The sequence below is a fragment of the Penaeus monodon genome, chromosome 26 (genome assembly GCF_015228065.2).
Source record: "Penaeus monodon isolate SGIC_2016 chromosome 26, NSTDA_Pmon_1, whole genome shotgun sequence".
NCBI lineage: Eukaryota > Metazoa > Arthropoda > Malacostraca > Decapoda > Penaeidae > Penaeus > Penaeus monodon.
Genome location: NC_051411.1, coordinates 10377551 through 10397655, shown reverse-complemented (window position 1 = coordinate 10397655; position 20105 = coordinate 10377551). Strand labels below are relative to the sequence as shown.

Below are 20105 nucleotides of genomic sequence, written 5' to 3'. Positions count from 1 at the left end.
TAAAAAAATAAAAAGGGTACACTAATGGCATCAGAAAGCAATAAATTTCATGGTATAATTCCCCAACCATTTAAATGATAATCTCTTTTCCAGATTTTATTCAATAATAACCTATAAAATATGATACAACTACTTTCAGACTATCCATTTAGCTTATCTACTTCCACAAACAAGTCGGGTCATTTGACAGAAGAGAATGGGAAGAAGCCAAGACAAGTGGAGTCATTTCAAAAACAATGAAACCAGCTTTCCCTAGCAAAGATAATAAACAATATTTCAAGCATTTATAGCTACAACAGTGTTTAATTTCAGTCTTCATAAATATGCATTTAAATGAAAGAACATAATGTCATGAGATAATAAATAAAATGTTTCAAATATAAGTTAGCTAATCACCCAAAAAGTCTGTTATCATAAACATTACCAATACTTTAACCTCATAAAAATTTGCATTTCACCAAATACGAAACTTGTCCCACGAGTCACAAGTCAACGTTACAATAATTGCAGATGATGAACCAGAAATTCAAACCAACGACACGTGAAAAATAACTACCTGATGTAATCTACCCACTCCCCCACTGGATGACACCCACTCATCAAGCATGGCAAAGCAGCCAGGTGGCAAGTAGCTATGCCAACCACAGTCAAACCTACTTTCAGTTCACTTGTTTTCCTCTAGCTGCAATGAATAATGAGATACAGCTCCTCTAAAGTAGATCTGAAGTCTTTAAAGCACACTTGGAAAAAAGAAATCATGTGCAGTAGTCAAAAGTGTAGTGGGGTAACTGTCTGGAACAGGCTTAGCCCAATGCCAACTGGGATTGCATGTAGAAACACAAAATACCCATGAGTTTAATTTACTAATAATTGTATTTACAAACAGATGGCTCCAAAAGGGGTAGTCAATAAGGAGTCAATCACTAGTCCTACCTATTTCACCTGTTTGCGGTTTTGTATAACTTTAGGAAATATCATTTATTTCACAAAACCATTAGTATCCTTAACCCCTCAATGACGGCATCAGATACTTTTCACTTTCACTGACTCGAGACTTCTGGCAACCATCCTGCCATTTGGCCCAGGAATCCGCTACGTGTAGCAGAACTTTCCGCTCGACACGCTTTTTCATGTCGTGACACCTATAGCCACACCCAGCATGATCAGTCAGTTTCTTATGACGGCTATAGGTATGGCCCGGCAGATACAGCTTAATAACAATATAATAATCACATTGTCAATAATAACAAAAGCACTGATATTTATTACATAAAAAAAAATCACAGTATAGGGAAATCAGGTGAGATCCTGCAACTTACTGATGGACTCACTGGTGGTTCAGCACGTTTTGAGCGGCATGTGTAAACATTTTATAATCCAAAGCTAGTGTACATAACATGTTCCAGGTGGCATTAGGTTAATTTTTCACTCTAGCAGCTAACTGCTTACAAAGCCAGGCATGTAGCTCAGTATGGTGCAGGAAAAAATTAGCAATGGCTTATTTTCATGATTTCTTATCCTATTAAAGTCATTTTCTGCCCAAAAAGTTCATCAAGCAAAATTAGAACAAAATGGCTGCAAATTCTTTAGTGCCTTACCTGCTTTTCCTCCCACCCCCCTTTTTTCTTACATTCACACAAGTGCATGTAATATTACAAGTGTCACATACTATGCTTTCCCATTTCTCGGGCATTATGTATCTGGACAGAAGGAAAAATACCAGAGAGCATGTATGGGGAGACTCGACCCCTATCTGGCATCCCTTACCTCTCAACAGCTACCCATACTGTGCCAGGCTGAATAAATGCCTTTATGACCTTGGTCCTCTTAGGACTCATACAGTTTTCATACCCCGAGATCCATCTAACAGGGTTATTTTCCCATTTTTACACTGAATTGGTAAAAAGATTTTAAAAAAAAATTATACATATTTTTTTATCTCTAACAATATATATACAAATATACCAAAATAAAAAAACAGATCTATAATCAAAGTGGAAACATACCCTCTAGACCATGACCCTGTTTTGCCCCAGTGCCTCCCTCCCCAACATAACCACACACAAAAAATCAGGGAACTATTCATGGTCCAACTTCACTTATTGTAATTTTGATCCTATCCCTTAATTATTGGAAAAATCACACGCATTTGCGGAAGAATTTCAGACCTGCTCATAACGACTTACCAGTGAGAAGAACTAATGTTATTTAGCACTGTGAATATTCAAGTAGTACATGATACACGGCTGCCACTCATTCATACAAGTTGAAATCTGACACTGAGCGAGATCTGCTTGAAAATGGTTTAAAAATTTAATTTAGAACTGCATCATACTGCATGTCTATCCCAAGAATCAAACCAACAACCAGGAAAAAAAAAATTCAGCAGTTATATCAAAAAAAAAAAAAATCAGACAAATTACAGCAAATAACATTAAATCAGATACAAGCTCTCAACACAAAATATTACTTACTGTTCAAAAGTAAATTCATACAAACCCATTCTGCCACTTGCTTCAACTGGACACCTCTTACAATATCACCCCAATCTCCCAAAATTCACACAAATATATAGAGGATAATATTCTAACCACTTTGTTCCCACAGAAAAATGAATAAAAAGTTAAATACATAACAAAAACAAAAAGACCTTACATCACCATAACAGACCTTAAGACCATACCTTTGCTTCTTGCTGCAAAACACCATTACAGAAATCCAAATCTTAATAATAACTTTTTCCTGTAAGAAACCAATAATGTTCATATCAGGTGTTTTGACAGAAGCCTCTAGCAGCACTGTCCCCACCCCCCAAATATAACACCCAAGTGGCCATTCTATCATAGGAAATGGCTTGGGTTCGATATTCCAATTAATGGTCTTCCTGAATCTTTCTAAAACTCAATTTCAATTAAGATGGTGCTAATGGCTTTCTGTAAACACCTGATATTAAAGTTCTTAAAATTGGGGTCAAAACAGCTGAATGTACTACAATTTAGCTTGTGCAAAATTCCATATCCTGGAACAAATGTACTTAAAAATAAAAACAATTACACTATAAATGTATATAATATACATAAACAAATACATACATACATGTATACACATATACATACATGTATACATACACATATACACATATATACATATACATATATACATATACATATAATATATATATACATGTATACATACATATACACATATATATATATATACATGTATACATACACATATATATAATGTATACATAGATACACACACACACACACACACACACACACACAACACGTATATACATATGTATATACATTTATACACATTTATACACACACGTGTGTGTGTATATATATACACACGTGTGTGCGTGCATGTGCGTGTGTACACAGTGTATGTGCATATATACACACGTGTGTGTGTGTATATATATACACACGTGTGTGTGTGTGTGTGTATATATATAAACACGTGTGTGTGTGTATATACACACGTGTGTGTGTGTGTATACACACATGTGCGTGTGTGTGTATATATACACACACGTGTGTTATATATATTATATATATATAATAAATATATAAATATATAATATATATATTATATTATATAATATATAAATATATAAATATTAATAATAAAATATTATATAATATAATAATATATATATATAATATTATAATATATAATATTATATATAATATATATATATATATAATATATATAATATATAATATATATTATATATATATATATATATAAATATAATATATATATAATAATTATATATAAATAATATATAATATAAATATATATATATATAATTATATATATATATATTATATATAATATAATAAATATATATATATATTAAATTATATATATAATATATAATCATTATATATATAAATTATATATATATACATTATATATAAATAATATATATATATACATATAATATATAATATATATAATATATATAGATATAGATATATATATATATATATATATATATACATATACATATATATATACATATATATACATACATATATATATATACATATATATATACATATATATATACATATATATATACATATATATATACATATATATATACATATATATACACATACATATATATACATACATATATATACACATACATATATATACACATATATATATATACACATACATATATGTATACATATATATGCAATATGCATACACATACATATACATGTATATACATAAGCATACATATATACTTTCTCATTCATACATTTTCTACACTTGTCAACATGAATACAGTTCACACACATACATATAAATGTATATTCACATACATATATACATGTATATACACATACATATATACATGTATATACACATACATATATACATGTATATACACATACATATATGCATGTATATACACATACATATATACATGTATATACACATACATATATGCATGCATATACACATAAATATATGCCTATATATACATATATACATATACATATACTTATACATATATTAATAACATAAAATTAACATAAATATATACATATATAATACATATATACATATACTATATATACTTATATATATACATATATACATATATATATACATATATAATACATTATATACATATATATACATATATTATCATATATAATATATATACATATATATATACATATATATATACATATATAATATATAACATATATATATACATATATATACATATATATAATATATATACATATATAATATATACAATATATATATATATATATATATATATATATATATATATATATATATATACATACACACACACGTTAGGACTACTCAAGCAATGTAATTGGTACCGCTGTATCATGTCCATCATAGGCTTCCCTTTCTCTCCTCCCCCTTCTTTTGCTCTTATCAGGTTCCTTCCATTTACACCAATCCCCTGAGAATATGGGAAATCTGCAAGGAAGACCTCAAAGTTGTTTGTGCATCATTATAACCCAACCCTACGGACTGACAAATACTATCCGTTCCCTCTTTAGGAGTGCAACTTATCATGAGGTGATTAGAAGGACTAAAACCACTTGTTTCAACAGACTCTTCATTCCAGGACAAAAAATACAGCTTGAAAAGTATTCTATAGCTATCCAAAACCCCTGCAGTGAAAAACCTTTACATCTTTCTAAAGAAATTACTAAAATAAATAATCTGTTGCCTCTTGACACTCATTACAATAGCTTGGGAGAGAAGCTTTGATAAAAAGATTATAATGAAAGTATGAACACCAGTTTCAAACATCAAAACACTTAAAACATTTCCCAGGAAGAACATTCTAGTCCTGCAGAAGATAAAATCAAGTGTGACAGACAAAAAAATAAAATAAAAGCAAAGACCCCAAACTTTAAAGATAAGTTAATGGCTAGAGCTTCTTTAATCATACAGATCTACACATGTAGGACAGGACTGCGAGCTAAAATCATAGGTTACAGAGCAGGACAAGTGAAGGCATTGACTGAAAACTGAAATTTAGAAGAATGGATTAGCATATTGAATGAGAAAAAAAAAATAACCCCAATAATAACAAAGTAACCTCTACTTACAATAATTTTTTTTACCTCCCCCCTGAAAGCAACTGGTTTCATTCCCATCTGTTTGTTTGGCCAAGATATTAAAAACAAAAATAAAAACAAAAACAAAAACAAAAAAAAAATCAAAAACAATCTCTCTTTACACAATGTACATACATAAATAAATGATAAAAAAAAAATATATATATATATATATTTTGAAAGATACTTATCTATATAGTAACTGAAATAGTTTTTAAAAAAAAATAGAGAAATTAGAAAAATGTCAGAGTAAATAGAGAAAAAAAATATATAAAAATAAACAAGAAATTATTAAACATGCATAATTTTCTTAGCTAAAAAAGAAAAAATTAATATGAAAAAAAATAAATAAATAAATAAATAAACAAAAGACAGTAATAATAAAAATAAAACAAAAATATAAACAAACAGAAACAAATTCATTCTAAATACACTTCTCCTGGAGAGAGGAGGAAAACTGAAGGTTCACCCGCAGGTGATGCATTTTCATACTTACGAGGAACGAAACAAATCTTACCAGGTAGTGAAATGCCGGTACAGGTCTACAAATTTCATACCTTGTGAGGAAGTAACACTCCTCTTGACACTTCTTCAAAGCTATTGTGGCACCCTTCTTATCACAAAATACTACCACACCATCGCCAGTAGTTTTCCCACGGTCATCAACAATCACGCGGCAAGATTCAATCTAAAAGTAAGAAAGGTAATTTCTAGGGGGATTTATCCTCTCAAACTATGACATTAAAAGGACCACTAGACTGTTTCCTGATGATCCCCTAGAAGATAAATAAATAAATAAAAAAACAAAGAAAAAAGAAAAAAGAAAATAAGAAAATCAAAAGTCAGAACAATTCCACTGGTTTGACCCACCCTGCAATCAAATCCCTTTCAAGTCCCACTGGCCACTCAAAAATATAATATGTATGCAAACGTCCCAAATCCTTTATATGAACATTTAAGATACAAAATTCATTTGGTATGTACGAGTGCATATGGATGTAAAATAACATTGAAGCCATGTCAATAATAAATAAATAAATAAATAAAAAAACATTCACAAGGTTTTGGAATAGGAGATAAAAGACAGGCAAAATTCATTATCTAAAATTCCAATGAACTTTTGTTTATAGTGTGTTTCCTGTCATGTATAAGATTAGATGAAATATAAAAGCAAATACTCAAGTTTATGATATAAAATAAAATAAAATAAAAAAAAATAATAAAAATCCCTCATTATTACAAAACTTAACCACAGAAAAAAAAGTACCTTTTGAGGTATATCATTAATAATTTCAAACCACTAACTCCAACACGGCTTACTTCCCCACTATATATACATATTTTTTTTTTAAATCATCACCACCATAATGAATAAACCAAATGCTCTGTATCACACCCATTAATTCATATGCATAAGACTTCTGTTAACAAGTACCTGAACTCCACTGTACACTGACTTCTATATATAATCACACTTTATGCTAACTTGCATGTACCCAAGCACCCCTTCCTGGGAGCTCACAAACCTAACTTTTTTCACTACACTAAATATACAATTAGACAATTTTCCAGTAAACAAGACTGTTTACTCTTCACAGACGAAGAACTTTCACTGGGTGCAAGACAGCAAAATTTGTATGTTAAAATTAAGAGAAAAGAAGGCATATCCTAACTTTATTTCTTCCTCATCCTCCCTTATCTTTTCCCAAGTGTGTGTGTGTGTGTGTGTGTGTGTGTGTGTGTGTGTGTGTGTGTGTGTGTGTGTGTGTGTGTGTGTGTGTGTGCGCGTGTGTGTGTGTGAGTGTAATTATATATACAACTTCCTAAAATGAGAACTACAATATCCAGTGCATGTGCATGTGCATGAGCAGGTGTGATGATGTGTGTGAGCAGGTGTGTACATGTACATGTGCTTGCGTGTACATGTGCGCACACATGAGCTCATGTGTGTGCACATGTATTACTGTGTGCTTGTATATGCTTGTGTGTGAAAGTGTGCATGTGTGCACATGTATACTTGTGTGTGCATGTGTGTGCACATGTATACTTGTGTGTGCATGTGTGTGCACATGTATACTTGTGTGTGCATGTGTGTGCACATGTATACTTGTGTGTGCACATGTATACTTGTGTGTGCATGTGTGTGCACATGTATACTTGTGTGTGCATGTGTGTGCACATGTATACTTGTGTGTGCATGTGTGTGCACATGTATACTTGTGTGTGCATGTGTGTGCACATGTATACTTGTGTGCATGTGTGTGCACATGTATACTTGTGTGTGCATGTGTGTGCACATGTATACTTGTGTGTGCATGTGTGTGCACATGTATACTTGTGTGTGCATGTGTGTGCACATGTATACTTGTGTGTGCATGTGTGTGCACATGTATACTTGTGTGTGCATGTGTGTGCACATGTATACTTGTGTGTGCACATGTATGCTTGTGTGTGCACATGTATGCTTGTGTGTGCTTGTGCACATACATGCAAGTGTGCACATGTGCTCAAGTGTACAGGTATCCACATGTGAGCACACGTGTGCATATGCATGAGCAAGAGAGATAAAGAGTGAGAGCATGAGAGAGAGAGAGAGAGAGAGAGAGAGAGAGAGAGAGAGAGAGAGAGAGAGAGAGAGAGAGAGAGAGAGGGAGTGGGAGGGAGTGGGAGGGAGTGGGAGGGAGTGGGAGGGAGTGGGAGGGAGTGAGACAGTGAGAGAGAGAGAGAGAGAGAGAGAGAGAGAGAGAGAGAGAGAGAGAGAGAGAGAGAGAGAGAGAGAGAGAGAGAGAGAATGAATACATGATAAAATTCTATTAGATATAAAAGTATAAAGATAAACTACTCATTTTTTAGTATCTGATGGTCTAGCACCTCAACTTGGGTTCCTATGGATTAAAAACTTCCACTCAATTAACTTTTGATTTCTTTTGAATCATTCATATATAATTTGCTTTAATCAAGAAATCTGTGATGCTCTTGAAATTAAAAGTGTTCAATTAGTATAAATTCTCAATTAATCCTGCTGGAAGGTCTTGAGACCAAAAGTGCTAAGAAATCAGTGGTATCATTATATACATTTTATAAATAAAAAAAATTAATAGATTACATATGTACATGTATATCTACATAAGTACACTCACTCCTGCATACATTCACATTTGCATGCACACATCATCACCGATATAATAATCAATAATTATTAATCAATGATGATGGTGATTATTATTATTAATAATAATAATAATAATAATAATAATAATAATAATAATAATAATAATAATAATAATAATAATAATAATAATAATAATAATAATAATAATAATAACAACAATAACAATGAATAATAACAATGAATAATAACAATGAATAATAACAATGAATAATTATAATTATAATAATTATAATTATAATAATTATAATTATAATAATTATAATTATAATAATCATATTTATAATAACAATAATCATCATATTTATAATAACAATAATTATAATAATAACAATAATTATAATAATAACAATAATAATTAAAGTAACAATCATAATAACAATAATAATAATAATAACAACAGCAACGACATCAACGTCAATAAACATAAAAATAAAAAATCACACCAGGACAAGAGGAAATAAAAAAAAATAATAATAATAATAAAAAAAAAAGAGATACAACAAACTCTTGATTTATGCCATATCCACAAACATTTTGAATGAAAAATAAACAAGTAAAATCTCATTTTTCTTCTCCATGAAGTATCCAACAAGAACTATTTCCATAATGCTCGCAACACATCTGCAGAGGATACCTTCTGATGGTAAGCCGTCTGAAGGAGCATGGCTGCAAGGCTGGTAAAAGGCTTTAATGTGGTTAGTTGTCCCCTAATGTCAAAGATTTACTCATCAATGTGTCACTCAAATCTCTTCTCCTTAATAAACCTATCTCTTTTCTTTACAATTTTCTAAACTGTCTTTCATTCAAACTATCAACCTTCATTTTAAACCTCTGCAACTATAACTCTCTCTACTTCTAAATCCAACTAGAATTAATTTTGCCCTTCCCTTAGCAATGGTGGCGGCTATGTCATGGTTTCTTTGCTCCTTCACCCGAACATGCATATATGCTTACAGGCTTACCCTTGTTACTGAGGTTACCAGGAATTTCTTGTCAGTATGTGGCAAAGGATGACAAAAAATATCATGTAGAGTTCAGTAAAGCTTTCCATAAACCCAATTCCTTTATTCTGAATCACCACTGCTGCATGTTATGGCCTCTCCACCTGCCTCAGGTGAGACATTCCCAAATGGATCAAATTTATCTTACCTCAAATAAAGAAACAAACAACAAAAACATAATATATATACATTTCCTCTTTAACAAACCCATCTCCCATTTGTATTTATTTTGCACATGTGTGTGTGTATTTTACAGAAAATAATCATTAATCAAGATGTGAACCCTTCATGACAACAATGGAGGTAACATTCATTAAGTCCTATACTGCTGAATTTATCAAGTTATCTAACAATGAACATTTACAAGAAGACAGAGGATCAGAAAAAAAGATCAGAAGTATTTAGAACTAGACAACATAATTATCAACCACATTTGTAGTAAATACGGGATATTCATCTCAGCTGACCACTCCCTTGTATACGATACACTGGTGTTATTTTAAGTGTAAAATTCCTCCCACTGCAGTGTTTACAACTTACCCCAGTAATTTTCATGCATAGCTTTAATAAACAGCAGCAGTTAAATAATCATTGCTTATTAGTTTTTCCAAAGGGCCACCTAACATCAACTTTGACACTTCACTAATTTCCCTAACTGTAATGAGCAAGAATACTAAATAGTGCACATTTCTGGGAATGTGGAAAACTATCAAATACAAAATCCTTTCTATACCCATTCCTTATATAGACTTGAATATCCATCCAACATAGCATTGTAACCCACAATCTCATTTAGCTTGATTAGTCAAGCTTTAACCCTATCCCGATGGGTCACGTCTACTGGCGTCATAACATACCATTTGGTCTGTGGAGTATGACTATACATACGGCGACCCGCCAGAGCGCGTGGAGCAGGATGTTCCGCTACATGTAGCTGATTCCCGCGCCCAGCGTCAGGACGTTGCCAGAAATCACTAGAGTTTATGACGCTCAGATTTCTGATACCCGTCGGTGTTGGGTTAAAGATGGAAGTCAATTTTAACATTATGCGATTCCTATTGGTTAAATTAGAATATACTTAAAAACGGATTGCTTGGATAACAAAACTAACTAGTTAATAGGTTATTATCTCTCTCTTTCCAGAACAAAAAAAAAAAAAAAAAAAAAAAAAAAAAACTATTCATTCTGCGACCAAAAGGAATAGTAACAAATATATATCTGTAAGAAATATAGGGCATAATATTAAACTACTCTCAGTACAATCAAACAAGAGAATTTTCTGCTTTCCCCAAACAATCTTGTCTACATATGTTTATCTATCAGTGATTTGTATATGATCTGTATTTCTCAAAAGTAAAATACTCTATGGAAGCTGTAACAACACTCATCCACCCTTCTGCCAAAGAAAATGGTAACACAAAGGTATGAAACTACCAAGCCTATTCATATTACCTTTCCCTCAGTCAACATTTGCTAACCAAATCTAAGCATAATGGACTACACATAGATAAATATAAATATATATCATATATATATAAATATATATATATATATATATATATATATATATATATATATATATATATATATATAAATATAATATATATATATATATATTTATATATATATATATATATATATATATATATATATATATACATACAGAAATTTGGAACTACTCCATTCCCTCCTCAAACTTAGCATATCCTCTAAAGATCCACTTTCAGAGGTATAACTATGGCATAAATCAAAATGTTACTGTATCTAAATTTTTAAAATTATGAACCCTATACACTTTACTCAAAGCCTGAGTGAAGACATGCTAAGCAGTTTCCTCCTCCTGGCAAAATTAACAGATCCCTAAATCTCACAGCCAGTGCCTTGACCATCAATATAACAAAAGATAAACAACCACAGATGCCTTATATTACAGGGACAACTCTTGAGACAAACAAGAAAACATCAATTCCTTTAAAGAAACCCTAATTCAGATTTTCTCTCTCATTGAAAGACTTAATTTGATCCTGACTTTTCAGGTTACTTGTTAAGCAGACTTTTCTTGATATTAAAGACGACAACCACCTGAAGCCCTCTGAAGTAAAGACGTACAGATCAACTCCCCAGCCGTCTGTAGTAGAAACGTACAGATTAACTCCCCAGAACACTTACCTCTCCAAAGACCGAGAAGGATTTATGCAAGAGTTCATTGGACACGTATGGAGTAAGATTTTTAACTCTCACACCCGTCGTTACCGAGGCATAGCGGATCTTCATTGGGCGGTTTCGGACCATCTTTCCTTGCATTTCATTTTTGGCTTTCTCGGCATTGGCCTTGTAATCCTAACAGGAAGAAAAACCATGCTCAACTATTAAATTACAATCAATGTAATCATTGGTATTCTTTAATAATACAGACTTTGGTGCCAGAAACAAGTTGTAGTCAGAATACTTCACTTACAAAATTAATAAAAGCATATGCCCCATCCTTGTTGAAGTACACCTGTCCAAGTTCTCCATACTTGGCAAACATTTCCTTAAGCTCTTCATAGGGAATGTCTCTTGGTAGGTTTCCAACAAACAAACGACTCTGGGCATTAAACTTTTTCTCGGACGTGTCCAGGGGTGTGAGTTCCATTTGTGGGCAGTTCAGTTCTGTCATCACCTTTTCCTTGATTTTATCCTGTAAGGTAAAAATGTCACAATTATAGCAATGGACGATCATAAATATAAACTACAAAATGGTCTTTCCCCACACAATACATATGAGAAGATAGTGTTGAAAAACTAAACTAAATTAAGGACAATAAATCAGAAGAATACAGAACTAAAGTGCACAGTAACAAGAATACCAGTGTATAAAAATACCCAAAGCAGGTAATTAAACGCACATCACTAAAACACCTTCGTCATGTTCATTTTCTAAGCTTATTACCTAATGGTTACAAATCCACCCAACACCTTTCTAGACCCAACCTTCCATTTTCTCCTTGACTGGCCACATGACCTCTTTACTCCAAAACCTAATCTCCCAAACAGCTGCATTTTATGATAATGAAGCTCCTCTTCCAGGAGCTAAATCCAATAGGCACCACATCCTGGAAGGAAAGGCAAGATGGCCTGAGGCTCTCTTTATCACCCAAAAGTCATAACATAATGTGGACTTGCAACCTTCCACATCACTCATTTCACTCTGCACTATCCCAAGGTCACTCAACATATGGGGTGCTCCACAGCCAAGGCATTAATAGGTGTACGACACAGCCTTGCTTTCTTCAACACCAACCAGCATTCATGAACATAAAAACTACTGAACTATCAAATAACTTTCATGGAGTCCTACATACATTGTGGACCATTTATCATTTTTGGGTGGCAATGATCAGTCTCAGGATTGGGGATATGGTAATGCTCTCCTAGGACTTGGATACTGGCAATGCACCATTTTCTAATGGGATGCCCACTTTAACCCACTCGATCTAGGTACTTGCGACCCGCACATGGAACAAAATCCGGGCATTAGGCTTACTTGAGCAGTGACTCCCGGATGTATGGCTTGTAGGCTAAGCCCACACAAACATTCATGTGCACTCATTGCCTCCTCTTTGCAGTGTTATCTCTTTCTGCAGAGGCATTTTTTTCACTTCTTTGCTATTTTCCAAGGTCCATATATAATTTTGTCATTTATTGTTCTATATCAAAATGGTAACCGAGTGGGTTTTTATATTTTGGTATTATTCATTACTCTCTAACACACCCTAGGCTGCCCATAGGAACAATGTCCTCAGAATGGAGCCAGCACTCTTCCAGCCATGCCTTACAGACGGTACATTCCCCCCTCATTTACCAGTGGAAATAATGCAAGACTAAGCTTTGTGCTTTCATTACAAGCCATTCTAATCACTCTAGTCTTCACCCAGTTATTTCATCATGGTACATTCTATTCGCCTTGGCCTTCAGCCAAATTTTTCCATAACGGCACAATCTCACGACCCGGCCCTTTCCATGATGGCATGTTCCCATAACCCAGTCCTCAGCCTGTCATGTCAGTCAAGTTACCCTGCTCTAGTGGGTTAACATCAACCACCTCTAGGTGCAAACAAAAGACTTAAAATTGTTTATCATATATAGCCTAGCTTCAATTTTTAGGGAACAAACTTTTTTTTACACCTAATATTTATAAGGAATTGAATAATGAACTTTTTTAATTCAAAGTTTAGTCGAGGCTTTTGAAATTCAACCATCACCAATGGCCCATCCAGCTAAGGCCGCGAGCTCCACACCATCAGCAGTCCCACAATGACCAACAATCTTCCATTACAAATTTTTTGACAAGCAATGGCTTGATCTAGTTCTGACAAACTGCCTACAAGCTTTACCTTGCCAGATGTAAATGATAGAGATTTGTTGGCCTTTGCTAGAGCACCACTGAGCATGGAAGCAACACTTGAACCATTCTGTCCCAGTACTTTTATATCTAATTCCTTAATTTTTGTCAATGAACTTCTAAAGCAGTGAACATAATTTTGGTTCCTCTGCAAGGCAGTATTGTTTATGTTGGCATAGCTTTGTGCAGTCCTTATCAATCAACTTTTTATGCCTGATAAAGAGTAAAATTTTGATGGGGACAGGCACATTTTAGTGCATGCCACTATGCCTAGGCATTTGTCCCCCTCATTGTCATACAAGATGTTACTTCAGCAATTTCAACATGCCAAGGTATCACCTGGCATCTGGGAAGACTTATCTCTACATGACAGGGCATCAACCCCATCACCAAAGGGTATTTTCAAAGCATGGTGTAAAATTTGAAATATTATTGTATATTTGTTCTGATCAGTATCAAGACCAAACCATGAGGAAACGGCTTATGTAATGGGTGCAAAGAAAATACCAAGTGGCACTTTACACACACATACACACAAATTTTTTTAAAAAGTGAAATGCATGTAAATCTTCAACAACTTCTTGAAATAACCAAATCTATGCATTAACCACTTTGCCTTGTGTTCTAGCAATGGTCCACCTCATTAACATGGATTTACTTTCACAAAACAGAAATAATGGATCTTCCTAGCAATTCACTATGAAGTAGTCTGTACCTGCCAAGAGTCATGCAGCCACAATATCACTTGCTGTTGTCCTATCATGAGCATCTTTTCCTACCCTCAAACCTTAATTATTCATATCCAGACACTGCAGTTCTAGTTTGCAGAAACTATATCAGTGATATTGGCCACACGGGAAAATGCAATACACTAACTGCACTGAAACTGCACAAAATTATCCCCTAAATATCACCCTTCAGAGACTAGTCCACAACACCCTCACCCCAGTTCTTAATGTCATGTTTTCTAAAAGTTGGCACAAAGTGCTAATAAAGGAGGGTACAGAGGGAGTCTGCTCCCTGTCTAGGAAATAAAGAGAAGATAAAAAAGGTTAGGTTTGAAGTTTTCTAGAGCTCCAACCTATATCAATTTTATAAGAGCCAGCAAGGCTCTAGCACATCATCAACAGATCACCACACATACCATGCCTATGAACCTCTGGCAAAGGCAGGCAATCCTTAACCACAGATATTCAAGCAAAAAAGAGCTTGGACTGTTTTCTCACTTTCTGTGGAGGTCTAGCAGTGTTACCTTACTAGAAAGTATGTGGTGGAGCTTTCATGAACTTCAGTCACTTGATACTAAACCATTCTAAGTCAGTGCTTATAAATATGGAGAGAATAGATCAAAGGCAACCCATAATACCATTTATATAATGATGTGCAAACTTTTAAACAAAATTAACCTTATGGATCCCCTTAAGATTGTTCAGAAAAGCTGGCATATTTCAAGAATAGGTCTGCATAATAAAACCCACCTAATTCAATACCAAATAGACTACTACTGATGTGCTATCAAACTGTAGCCATATTACTAAGCAATACCAACAAATACACGCGTTGTGATTGGCCTCACTCGAATCATAACATCACTCAAACAGAAGCATCCTCCAAACCTGCCCAAGCTCTATCTTAGGTCTATGCAGGTCCGATGTTGTGGAATTCAAGCATTTCATGGGCTGGGGGGAAGTAGCAGCTCCTCCTAAAGTGAAGGTCACACTAGTCTATGCTGTCTTAGGATACCCAGATAGGATCACCGAAGTCTGGTCAGCTACAGAGAGGGATTGGTCACACTATATTCAGTGTCCCTTTGACACTAATATGATATGACTTACTGCTGCATACCATTACTAATATAAGATTTTACTTAAGTTTAAGATTTACCTATAGTTTATATAAGGAATGCAAGGTAAAAATAACAGGATCAGGAAAAGTGAAATATGCATATTTGTGGAGAGTTGATGTGCGTAGCTCGGGTATTCATTGTTCATTTCATCCGTTAATGTTCTTTTCACATTCCTGCTTTTTATAATCCTTAAGATTGGTGTTCCACAATGGCTCTTTGACTCTCACTTTATCCAACAAGGTGTAGATAACTTCCAAAGAGAGCTCCATGCTTTTGGCGTGGGTTATGTTCGTTAGTCAAATGAACGTTTATCTGAATTATCTATAAACATTTAACCCATAACTGACAGGTATCATTCATAGAGGCCAGGGCCTCGCTGCCGGGGGCTTATATCATCGCCCGAGCATGCGCGACCACTCATGCCAAATACCAGCATCCCATGCCGTTTCTTCGTAATACTACAAAGATATGTTGTATTTTCAGTTTTCATTATTTTTTACAGTCTCTACTTGCCAAACTTCCTGATAAATCGAGACTGAAGGGTATTTTTGTTGTTATATAGACTCCATAGTTGATCATTATTCGGTCTATAGTCCGAATAAAATAAGCAGTGTGGCATCATGGAGTTGAAATCGTCGGTTTGTTGCATTTTTTTTGTTTGTTGCATGGTAAAAATGAGAAAGTGTTAAAACCGACTTAATCACACTTTCACTGGCAAAAAAATAATCTTTTGCCGTGATTGTAACAAAAAAAAAACTCATGGCATGTCCATACATACTCTATGGCATGTGCATACGTGCCCCCGGCAGATGGTCCCGCCATGCCATGGCATGTGCGTACATGCCACCCGTCGGCAATAGGTTAATAAGACCTCATTCTTTGATCCAATATATCTGTCTAAAAATTAAGTTTGTTTTTGTCATGATATATAATCAATTTTATAAGATTAAGTAATGATTTTACCAGTATTTATATTATAGTTTTTGTTTCGGCAATATATTTCAGTTCTAGGCAGGGATGACATGCCAACAGCGTTTTCGCGCTGCTGAGGGATTTTCAACTCGGATCCATTTGCGGCAAGGATAGACTAATCTGACCGGCCCTTAAGAGGCCTATTGTCGCTACTATTGGCTAGCCACGACGAAAACACTGTAAATGCACACTTATTATCAATACCGAAATGAGTAACAAATCCAAAGAATTTAGATGCGGAACTCATCCTCGGTAAACATTGAGAACACCTTTGCGTGACCAATCATGATGACGGTGGCGTCCATGGATTCCTCTCACCCACTGCTACCCAAATATATAGAAACTGTGCCGTGGAAACCAGCACAAATTTCCACGATCTTGGTCCTAACAGCAGGGCATGAATGGTACCTGGGAAACTGCAGGATAAAATGTGAATATACAGAAAAATGGTCAATATATAGTCTAATGTAGGGAGCTGTAACCCCTGCAACACCCTATGGGGGCTGCTGCCTACTAACCCCTGCCCTGGGCAACAGGAGAGACTGGAGGACAGACTCGGCATTGGGCGCTCCCGCATGTCAGATGTATGCCCTACCACAAATACATGGATGATTCTTTGTTTTCCATTGCACGGATTGGGGGCGGAAGCTCCTGATGTGGAGGGTCGCAGGGGGAAAGGCCCCTTGCATTAAAAACACAGTGACTAATTCTATGTATATTACTCATATTCTACCTAGCAATTTCTCTGGTATCTTTTATGCCCTCCCCTCCTATAGGATGGTTTGGGGGCAGGGGTCCCATGGAAAATGCCCTACATATTTGGGTGTTAGTGTGAGAGGGCTCCATCAATACCAATATCATGGTTGGTCAAGCAAAGGTATTCCAAATATTCCCCACCTCTCCTTCCAATACTCAAGGAAGCCTTTGTCTTGTGTCTGAAAGGCTTGGGTGTTACATACTGTACATATATCATGTTTTGGGATTCAATACAAACAAGTGCCTGCAAAAGCATCTACAACACACACAACTGGCCTGAAATATGCACTGAAAAGCGAGGTTCCAGTTAAAAGAATGCCCGATGTGACAAAATTTGCCTCCTCCATGCTTGCTGAACTAAATGCATCCCCCGAATAAATTCTACTAAATACCAAATAGTACGAGCTATCCCAGGGCACCCACGCCACTTCAAAAAACTACCCAAAGGACCAGAAAGAAGGCCTTTCCTTTCCTCTTTTTCCTCATAAATCGAAATTGCGAGCCTCGGGAGTCGGCTTCCAACAAATGGCGAAGTGGCAACCCTCCAGCCACCGCCACAGATGCATGGCTCGTCTTCCGCTGCTCCTGCCCTTGCAATGGGCTAGCAGGAGCTCTTTTCTTCCGCCAAGCTCTAGCGCCTACTCTCAGGGGTGTGTGGGGATGGTGAAAGGCGGGTTTAAAGGGCCGAGCAAGCAGCGCCCACGGCCAATGAACCTCCGACCCGAGCATCCAATATGCACTCGGGGAATCTCGACCTGCACGTCTCTCGCCCTTTTTTAAGAAGCGGCTTCGTTCCTTCGCACGAGGAGGAGAGGAGAGCCCGAGGCGCCCCTCTCCCCTGGCGAGAGGACGCCGCCGGAGGGTTACTTACGAAGCCGTAGATGGGGTGAGAGCGGAAACTCTGCACGGTGCGGCCATCGGGGGTCTTGGTGACGCGCGCTGGCCCTCCGCGTCCTCGCTGTGGCGCGCCGTTCTCCATCTCTCCGCGGGAAGAGCGCACGAGGGGTCCAAGAGAAGCGTCTGCGGAAACGAAACGACGGGGAGGGAGGAGGAGGGGGAAAGAAGCTCGGGCCCGGCGGCAGGCAGGAAGGAGGGGAGCTCGAGCGGCGACCAGCGATCCCTTCGGCACAAGCCAAGCGCCTTCGCGAAGAGCTCGGGGGCGACTGGCGCGATGGTTCCTTTCGCCGCGGCGGCTCGGGGCTGCCGGGCGGCCGGGCGCGGCGAACACGCATTTTCTGGGCATTAATGGGCGGGTTTGGGGGGCTCTCGGCGTCATTCGAGGCGGGGGTATTATTATCTAGCGGGTTTCTGATGGGTTGTGGAGGAGGCGAGATGATATACGCAGGCGTGGGTTTTATACCGGAATCTTAGAACAACAAACGCTATATGTAATTGTGCAGTATCTAAGTATCTAAGAGACAAATATTTACATGATATTTAATTCTGAACATGTGATCGATTTCATCCTACGTGCAAATAGTAGCATCCTATGACAATAATCAGTCGATAACTGTAGTGGGACTAATCGCTCCCACGCTGCAGTTCTCGTAACTTGGTGATAGCTTCACGGGCGTGTGTGTAATGCTCGACTGTGCATGTATATAAATCAACAAATAAATTCATACATGCATATATATATATATATATATATATATATATATATATATATATATGTATATATATATGTATATATGTAAATATGTTTGTATGTGTTGTAATATATATATATATATAATAATATATATATATATATAGTATATAGATATATAGATAGATAAATCTGCTGTTTGATAAATCTGTTGTGAGAGAGTTGTGTGCATGCAGATGATGACAGACATGTATATATTTTACATATATATATATATATATATATATATATATATATATATAATTATATTATTATATTAGAGTATATATTTATATAATATATATATATAATATGTAATTTGTATACAGAACACACACAATTATATATATATATATATATATATATATATATATATATATATATATATATGCATATATATATATTTTTTTTTTTTTTACATATATATATATACATACTATATATATACACACGCACACACACACACACACACACACACACACACACACACACAATACACACACATATTTTTTTTTTATTTACATATATATTGTACATATATACATACATATATAATATATATAACTAATATATATATAACTATATAATATATATATTTTTTTTTTTTTTTTTTTTTTTTTTTTTTTTTTTTTTTTTTAATGTGTGTGTGTGTCTGCGCGTAGTATATATAGATACACTATTTTATGTCTTCTAATCTTCATTACTTTC

At 35.1% G+C, this 20105-nt stretch overlaps 1 protein-coding gene across 1 annotated transcript in view; it reads right to left on the bottom strand.

Annotated features, from left to right (window-relative positions):
* LOC119589903 (hrp65 protein-like) overlaps positions 1-18953 on the bottom strand; it is a 23856-nt gene extending 4903 nt beyond the window's left edge. Inside the window, exons 1-4 of the mRNA XM_037938547.1 lie at positions 18642-18953; positions 12271-12492; positions 11982-12152; positions 6197-6327 (exon numbers count right to left, since the gene is read on the bottom strand). Of these exons, the coding sequence (XP_037794475.1) occupies positions 6197-6327; positions 11982-12152; positions 12271-12492; positions 18642-18749 (632 nt within the window). The 5' untranslated portion in view covers positions 18750-18953. The remainder of the gene's footprint in view (positions 1-6196; positions 6328-11981; positions 12153-12270; positions 12493-18641) is intronic.
* Positions 18954-20105: the final 1152 nt, after the last annotated feature.